This window comes from Nannospalax galili, unplaced genomic scaffold (genome assembly GCF_000622305.1).
Source record: "Nannospalax galili isolate Female #2095 unplaced genomic scaffold, S.galili_v1.0 scaffold541, whole genome shotgun sequence".
NCBI lineage: Eukaryota > Metazoa > Chordata > Mammalia > Rodentia > Spalacidae > Nannospalax > Nannospalax galili.
Window position 1 is genome coordinate 1,930,085 of NW_008345054.1, and position 9,692 is coordinate 1,939,776.

At 37.6% G+C, this 9,692-nt stretch overlaps 1 protein-coding gene across 2 annotated transcripts in view; it reads right to left on the minus strand.

Annotated features, from left to right (window-relative positions):
* The window catches only part of Arhgap32 (Rho GTPase activating protein 32), a 329,882-nt gene that overhangs the window by 135,221 nt on the left and 184,969 nt on the right, over positions 1 to 9,692 (minus strand). For both annotated transcript variants that reach the window (XM_008841370.3, XM_017800189.2), the window contains one exon: positions 1,783 to 1,920. In XM_008841370.3, the coding sequence (XP_008839592.3) occupies positions 1,783 to 1,920 (138 nt within the window). The remainder of the gene's footprint in view (positions 1 to 1,782; positions 1,921 to 9,692) is intronic.

Consider the following 9,692-nt stretch of genomic DNA (forward strand, 5'->3'; position numbering starts at 1 on the left):
CCAGCTGGTGGTGCTATTTGGAAAGGTTGTAGAACCTTTAGGAGGGAGAGCCTTGTTGGATGAAGAGGGCCACTGAGGACATAACTTGAGACTTTGTAGCCCAAACCCATTTCCTTTTCACCCTAGGTTTCCTAAGTGCAGCTGCAATGTGACCACCCAGGCCCCTGCCTGTCTTCCCTTCCTGCTGCCATGTCTTCCCTGACATAATGGACTGTAACCCTCTGAAAGCATAAGTCAAAATACATCTCTCTTAAGTTTTGTTAGGGTATTTTGTTGTTATAACAACAGAAAATTAACTAAGAGTATATGAGGTTTTTTACTCATTATATGGTAGCACTTAATGAACCCCTTGAGTTTGAAAAGTTTTCTTTAGCTCTCAAGAGTTTTTAATACTAATTTTTTTTAACTTTTACAAAAACCTTATTGAGAATTTCATACATGCATATAAGGTATTTTGATCAAATCCATGCCCACTCCCTCCCCTCCAACATTCCCCCCTCTGAAGAGATAACCCTAAAATCTTTTAAGGATTAGATACAAGCTCCCAAATACTTTGGACATTTTTGGCCTTTGAAAGAGAGTATATTGCTAACAGGCCCAAGGACATTGTGAGTTTTAGCCAAGAAACTGGCTACATTTCTTTGGGGTCTTTTTACCCTAACTGCCTAGCCAGTTCCTACCTCCTATTCTTATCACGCCATCCTCTGAAGGGGTTACCCAAATTGCTAATAGGGACCAATTTTTTCAAACTATTTTCTTACATACACTCCCTCTCTTCCTATAACTCCTATGAGTAAGAACTGCTCTGGATCCATCCTTCACAATTTCACATGTTCTCTCACAAATGCTTAACTCTCTGCTCCTTTCAGGAGCTATATAGTCTTATAAATGACTTTGATGACCCAGTCCATTCTGAATGTAGTCCAGTTACTCAGGTCTATTTTTAATGTAAATGATATTTTGTTTCCAAGATCTCTGATTATTTTACAAAACATCTGTTCTCATTTCGTGGCTGTAGCAGGCTTATTCTCCCTGAGAAGAGAGTAATCTTACTTTCAAAGGTCTTCTGCAACGTCCTTCTCAGTTATTTTGTTTGTTCAGTGTTTGCCTATAAGATTTCTACTTATTTGTCTTCTGCAGTCATCCTTTACATAAGTTTAGTTTTTATTTTGTCTTCTCCTAAATCTTCATTTACTTTAAAATATTTATCATAATTTTTATTTCAATTATACTTTTTTTCTTTTTTTCAGCGGGTATGGAACTCACCATGTAGACCAGGCTGGACTCTATCTCAGTGACTTGCCTGCCTCTGTCTGCTCCCTGAGGGCTGGTATTATAGGCGTGTACCCATGTCCAGGTTCAATTACACTTTTTGTTACTGATATTATGAAGAATTTCTTCTTTAAACAAATGCTTAAATTTTTTTTTTTACAGTTCTTACTACAAAATACTGGCAGAAGTGAAAGAGTACATAGACACACAGCCTAGCACCAAAACTAATCAAAGAGCACCATCTCGATACAGATTTCTTCATTAGTAAAATAAACCTTTTTTTGTAGCTTTGGATTTTGCCTGCTTTTATATTATCATTATGAGGTTTCCCCAAACTTACAAACTATTCACTAATTCTAGATGAATTCTGAACATCCTAGTAACACCTCTCTTATGAAATAAGCAATCCTAGGAGTGATCCTAAGAGCTCAACATGAGGTTTTATTCTATACTGACAAAAATGTTAGTCTGTAATGTAGTGATTACTTCTGAAAAGTATGAAATGATTACCTCAGGACTGTCCTTTAGGACATCAGAGCGGGGAAGCTCTGAGAGCTGGGAGAATCGCCGGTCATAAATGCACAGATGAAGATGTTTATCAAGTACTCGAAAATCTTCATAACTTCTTTTAACAATCCAACTTTTACCCTATGGGTAGAAAAGAAAAACATTCAGTGAATTAATTTTTCCTAGAAATACTTAGGAATCCGGCTTTTATGCTATAACGGCATCTTATTCATAAAATTTTATGTTTCCTAATGAGTTTTCATGAACTTAATAATAAGTAGTTCAGCTCCCAAACACTCCAGTGAAATCATAGTCTATTGAAAGGCAATTATAAAAAATAAGATAGTCTCCAACTGCTGCATAATGAGCTTCTTTGATGAGTGGTGACTGGGATATTTGTCTGTAAATATAAGGATACATATTTATCACATAGTAAGAAATCACATTAGTCTAGGGATGTGACAGTCTTGGAGTTTTCTCTAAGATCTATGACCACTTCAGCCATGTGTATTTTGTTATGTTTATAAAACCACACTTGAGTTTCCTCCCACTGAGTGAGCTTTCAGCCCAATTAGGTAGCTGTTGATTGCCTCCAAGATAAAAATAACACCACTGCACCAATGTTGTATGCTGTGCTGGCCACTGATGTGGTTATTTGGTCTTGAAGCTGGCACTAAAGTACCACAACTGGTCACACATGGACATTGTCTATGAAGTGCCCAGGCCTAAGTGACACATCTACAATGCAACCGCTACACCCAAGGCTAATGGAACATAGAACAGGGGTAAAGAAGAGAATACTAATGAATCTTTCAGTTCTCATTAATGAAGCTCCCTCTTTCAGAGGAGGGCCAGGAACACAAAAGGTCACAAATGGCCAAAGCATAGAGATCAAGAGTCTGCTGAATAATGGTCCTTGGACAAGACTCCTTTATTAAACTTCACCCACCCAAAGCTCAGGGACCATCATGGAAGAGTGAACGGAAAGACTGTAAGAGCCAGGGAGGAGGTGCAGGACATTATGGAAACAGACTCCTACAAGCTCCTGGGAACCTGCTCATACGTTCTATGGCAATGATGTCAGCATACATAAGTCCCATGTAAACTCAGGCAGACAAAAACCCAGCATAGAACTGGGAAAATGAACAGCAGACCCCAATCTTATTTGAAGAAATATTGGCAACTGATTGATGCTATGTGAGAAGAGCTGATCTTCCTAAAACAAGGGACAGGACTCGAGATAGGCTGACTAGACCTCAGTGGATGGACTTGCACTGGAAAACAACCTAGTACACTGACTTGATGCAGAGGGTCTTAACAGGGATGACAGAGAATATGGGTTCCAGTGGAGCGGGGGAACTGTGGGAGGGTGCAGGTAGGGATGAGGATACAAAGATGATTAAGACTGATTGAGATTTTCTATATGACATACACAAAAATTCAATAAAACAAATAAAAGAATAAGCTAGAACTCTCCATTAATCTTCTTACTGTTAGCCAAAGTCCACTGCCTCTCTCTGAGAATAGCTGGTAGGTGATAAGATAGCATGTGACTTTGAATCTATAGAAAGAACCATAAGATGACTTTGGGTATGAGGATATTTCTTTAAAATTGAAAAGTAAAATTAATTTATTAATTATCATCAACATATTCTGTGACTAAGACTAGAAAGTATCTCAAAATTAAAACTATCAAAATACATTTCTTACAAGACATTGAAACCCAGAACATTTAAGGAACTCAAACAATTTGATAACAGAGTAAAAAATAATAATAATAATATGACTTAAAATGAGCAGGAGACATTTTAAGAAATACATGTTAAGAAACAGACATTTCTCAAAAGTTATATAAACAACCAAAAGGTACATGAAAATTTTATCAATATCAATAATCATAAGTGAATACAAAATAACCCAACTAAGCAGCATCACCCCACACCAGTCAGAATGGTTATCGCCAAGCAGACTGTGCTAGGCAGCTTTGGTTGTCAGCCTGTCATACCTGGGAGAGGTGGAACCTCAACTGTGGAACTTCCTCTATCAGGCTGGCCTGTGGACATGTATGTGAGGCATTTTTTTGATTGTTGAATTAACCCACTGTAGGTTCTACCACTGCTGGACAGCCAGTGCTGGGTTGTATAAGAAAGCAGTCTGAGCATGGGCCAGACAGCCAAGTCAGTAAGCAACATTCCTCCATGGTCTGTGCTTCAGTTTCTGTCTCAATGTTCCTGCCTGCTTGAGTTCTGTCTTGGCTTCCCTCCATAATGAACTGTAAGGTAAAATAAACTCTTTCCTCCCCCAAGTTGCTTTTGGTCAGTGTTTTATCATAGCATTAGAAAATAACTAGGACACAGACTAAAGGTGACAAATACTGGTAAAGATATGGGGGAAAGGGAATCCTTGCATGCTATGGGTGGGAGTAGAAGTTAGTCTGGCTTTTATGGAGAGCAGTATGAAAGTTCTTCAAAAATTTGAAAATGAAATTACCATATGATCCAGCAACTCCAATACTAGACATATAACTTAAGGAACTGATATCAATATGTCAAAGAAGTATCTGTATTCTTGTTTGTAGCAGCACTGTGCACAAAAGTCAAGTTAGGAAAACAAACTAAGTGTCCATCAACGGATGATTGGATAAATGGAGCAATATTTCATTATCTAGTCCACACATACAACAGAATTATTCAACTTAAAAGAAAAGGCAATCTGTCATTTGTATCAAGGATACTAGATAATAGAATGGTAGTTATCTGAGACTGGAGATGTGTTGTGCTAAGAGAATCAGAGGAGGTGCTGATAAGAAGGGCAAAGTTGTAGTTAGCCAGGAGGACTAAATAATAAGTAAGGTATAAAAAAATTTGGAATGGAGTCATAAAAATGTGGCTAGTCTTATACACTTGGGAAACTTTTTATATTGACATGTAAAATGTTATCTTTAAAAGATAGTTTAAAAAATATGCCATTTTGTGTGGTTCAGTGAATTTTTAGTTCATTCTGGTGTCTTCTTACCAAGCACCCAAGGTAAGAAGCCCTAGGAAAATAACATTGCTGATTCAGTTGCATTTCAGAAATGACCATGCCTGTCAAGTTACTACAGATTTCTACAAGTAAGTTGCTTACAAGCCACCACTTATCCCAACACATAAGAAGCTAAACAATTAACAATTGGTAAATCATCTCTGGATGTATCGCAGAAGCAAAGGCATGAGGCAAACTGCTGTCCCCCACAGTGGAAACAAGCAGGTAAATACCGAAAATTGCAACTCAACTGCAACAGAAATCCACAAGGATAAATTCCTGTAGGAACCAGTGTTAGAAAGGAAAACTTAAATAGTAACTGAGAAAATTATGGAGGCTCAGAATGACAAGTTTCAGAGTTAAGACTCAGCACATGTAGTCTTAAGAAGGATCCATTAACTCTGGAGCTTCCAGAAACCAGTGGGGTAAAGAAACTTCTGTAAATATGCCAGAGCGTTTGTTATGTTCTTCTCAATGAGGCCTGCTCTCAGGAGAGAGTACATTTACATAAACTAACCCATTGGGGTTTTAGCAGAGCCTAAACTACCTGAGGGAAGGGAAAAACCTAACTCCATCTCCTTCTACCTGGGATTAGGAGAATATAAACTCCAGCCAACTCTGGTCACTCTGCTCCATGCAGGGTAGGGGAACTGACAAGCAAGCACATGTGAAGTCCACAGTTCAAGGGCAGAGGCTCTCTGAGGACACAGCCATACCCACAAGCCTATGAACATTTTCCCTCCCCCATACCTCTCCACCACAATACCAAAGGTCTTCTTACTGCAGTCTCTTTCACTCAATACATCAAGTCTACTCAGAACATCAAACAGCTATCAGAGACTGAACAAGCATCAGAATGAATGTCAGGCATAATAGGAATGTTACAGTTATCAGACCAGATTTAAAAGAACTATGCTTTATAGGCTAGGGGGTGTTAATGGAAAAAAGAATTAGACATTACACAAAAACAAATGGATAAGTACAGAATGGGAATGAAATACCAATGTCAGAGATATAAAATACTGCAAGAGACACGATGAGTGCCTTTGGCAAACCCATAAACACACTAGGCACAGCAGAGGAAAGAATTTCTGAGCTTTAAGGCTATTACGGATAGAAACTTTCAAACTGGGGGAAGTAAGAAAGAAAGAAAAGATTAGAGGGAAAAAATATCCAGAGATGGTAGAAAAACCACAAAAGGTATAGGAGACATATCATAAGAAATCATACAAAGAAACAAACTTGGAGACAGTAATTACAGAATTTCTCCCAACTAATACTCAGACACCAAACCACAGATCCTGGAAGCTCACAGAACACAAATCAGGAAAAACTCCAACAAAAAAAACTATTCTGAGGAAAAGCATACTGAAACTTTAGAAAATAAAAAATAAAGTCTCTTCAAAGAAGCTAAAGGAGGATAAAAACACTTACATATTGAGCAAAAACAAGAACAGTAACTAGCATCCTCAGAAACCATGGAAACAAGAGGGGCATAAAATATTTAAAGGGTTGATTTATAAAATCCACCAACCTATAGGTCTATACCATTCAAAAGTGAAGTATAATCTTTCAAACAAAAAAATTGAGGAAATTTATGGGAAAAAGACTTGTCTTGCAAGAAATGGTAAACGATCTGCAGAGAGAACTATGGGGGTGAGAAATTCATTATTTTTAAAAGATAATGAAGAAAGAATAAGTAGGGGTAAAATTAAAACTTTTCCTTTATTTATTCTCAATTGACCTAACACTTTGTTCAAAATAATAGTAATAATGTTTATGTTTATGCATGTGCATGTGGGGCATGGATGTGTGCATGTGGGGCATGGGCGTGTACATGTGTAAGCTTAAATATGCTTTGTGTAAACAATATGAATGACAATGATACCAGGAATGGGGGAAAAAATTAGAAATGCGTTTTTGTTTGTTTCTTGTTTTGGAGGCAGGATTTCCCTGTAGCCCCAGATGTCAAAGAGCTCGCTATGTAGACAAGGCTGGCCTCAATCTCAAAGAATACCTGCCTCTGTCTCTGCCTCTGCCTCTGCCTCTGTCTCTGCAGGGATTAAAGGTACGGACCATCATACTGGACTAGGAAAGTTTTTTTTATTATGAAATACTTGCTCAGCCTGCAAAGCAGTAGTGCTCTATGAAAGTGAAACTGTGAACTGGATTACTTATAAATGTGTACTGAAAACTCTAAGAGCTCTATGAAAGTGAAACTGTGAACTGGATTACTTATAAATGTGTACTGAAAACTCTAAGAGTTTAAAAACATAACTGACAAGCTAAAAAGGGAGAAAAAAAACTGAGTCATAAAATGCTCCAACTGAAAACCCAAAAGAAGAAGTCTATCATACCCTCCACACCTTGAGTCCCCCAGCCTCATTCACCCTCCCATGTCCCCTGCCCATCTCTCCTCCAAGCCGCAGTCCTCTCCCATTACTTATCGTAGCATCACAGACACCTGGAAACCACAACTGCTTCCTGATCCTTTGCATCCAAACCAACCCAGTTCCCTCTCGAGGTCACCAAGAACCCTGTGGGACTGGTATCACCCTCACTTCCCTCTGCTTCCCTAGGCCTGCACGACCCACTGGCCTCTCCCTGGGTAAGTCAATTGCACCCTCCGCGAAAGAGAAAAATCACAAAATAATGGCATGGACCAGATCTTCAACAGAATGGTGGAAGAAAATTTCCGAAAATTAAAGAAAGACATGCCAATACAAATACAAGAAGGATATAGAACACCAAACAGGACCAGAAAAGAAACTCTCCATGGCACATTAGAGTAAAAACACTAAGCGTACAGAACAAAGAGACAATACTGAAGCTGCAAAAGAGAAACAACAAGTCACATATAAAGGAAAACCCATTAGGATTACAGCTGACATCTCAGTGCAAACTATGAAAGCCAGAAGAGCCTGGATCAAAGTATTCCCAGTTTTAAATGATCACAGATGTCAATCCAGATTACTATACCTAGGCAAAAATATCAATTATAGTGAAAGGGGAAAGAAAAATCTTCTGTGACATAAATAGGCTGAAGGAATTCATGTCCACAAAACCAGGCCTTCAGAGAGTTCTGGAAGCAATACAAACAGATGAAGGAATGACTATACTCAAGGGGCTGTGGAAAGAAATTCAATGAAGGTATAACTGTGGAAAAGTAAAGCTATATCAAGAATGTGAACAGAAATAAACATGAGAGGATTCAAAGCACATCTTTCATTAATAACTTTAAATACTAATGGACTGAACTCTCCAGTCAAAAGACACAGACTAGGCGAATGGATAAAGAAATAAAACCCACCTTTCTGTTGTCTGCAAGAAACTCATCTCACTTTCAAAGACAGGCACTATCTTAAGGTAAAAGGATGGAAAAAAAATATACCAAGCAAATGCTACTAAGAAAAAAATCAGGTGTTGCAATTCTAATATCTGACAAAATAGACTTTAAAATAAAACTAATCAGAAGAGATAAAGAGGGCCACTTCATTCTGTTCAAAGGAACAATAAACCAAGAAGATATTACAATCATGAACATATATATATTCACCAAACTCTGGTGCACCGAACTTCATAAAAACAATACTACAGGACTATAAGACCCAGATTAATCCCAACTCATAAGTAATATGGGACTTCAATACCCCACTGTCTCCATTAGATAGGTCAACAGGGCAGAGAGTTAACAGAGAGACATCTGAATTGAACAATACCATATATCAAATGGACCTAAGAGACATCTACCGAGTATTCCAAACAAGCACCAAAGGACATACTTTCTACTCAGCATCCAATGGAACCTTCTCAAAAATCGACCATATACTGGGGCACAAAAAAATAAAAAATAAAAAAAACCAAACAAATACAAAAAGATTGAAATAATTCCATGAATTTCATCAGACAACAATGAAATAAAGCTTACAATCAACACCGGAAGAAGCCCTAATCACCACATGAACACACGGAGATTAAACAACACTCTCCTGAATGATGAATGGGTCAAAAGAGAAATTAAGAAAGAAATAAAAGTATTCCAGGAACAAATGGAAAGGACAATACGACATAACAAAACCTCTGGGACACATTGAAAGCTGTCCTTAGAGGGAAATTTATACCTTTAACTGCCTACATCAAAAACTCAGAAAGATCACAAATAAATGACTTAACACTACAACTCAAGACACTTGAAAAGCAACAACAAATGAAACCCAAACCAGGCAGAAAAGAAGAAATAACAAAAATTAATGAAATCGAAACAAAGAAAATAATACAAAGAATCAACGAAACCAAGAGCTGGTTCTTTGAAAAGATAAACAAGATTGACAGACAGCTAGCCCAGTTAACCAAAAGAAAGAGAGCACTTCCAAATCAACAAAAGCAGAGATGAAAGTGAAACATGAGAACAGACACCAGAAAGATATAGAATATTATAAGGGAATACTTTAAAAACCTATATGCTACTAAATATGAAAACCTAAAAGAAGTGGACAGATATCTAAAGGCATGGGAACAAACAAAACTAAACCAAGAAGAGATTAACAGCTTAAACAGACCCATAACACAAAAAGAATTTAAACAGTGATACAAAACCTCCTCACTAAAAAAAGCCCAGGACCAGATGGATTTACAGCAGAATTCTATCAGACATTTAAAGAAGATCTACATCCAATACTACTTAATTTATTCAAAAAGATAGAAATGGAGGGAGAACATCCAAATTCCTTCTATGAAGCCAGCATCACTCTAATACCAGGGCCAGGTGAAGATACAACCAAAAAAGAAAATCATAGGCCCATATCCTTAATGAACATAGATGGAAAAATTCTCAACAGGATACTTGGAAACCACATACAGACACACATCAAAAAGATCATCCACCATGA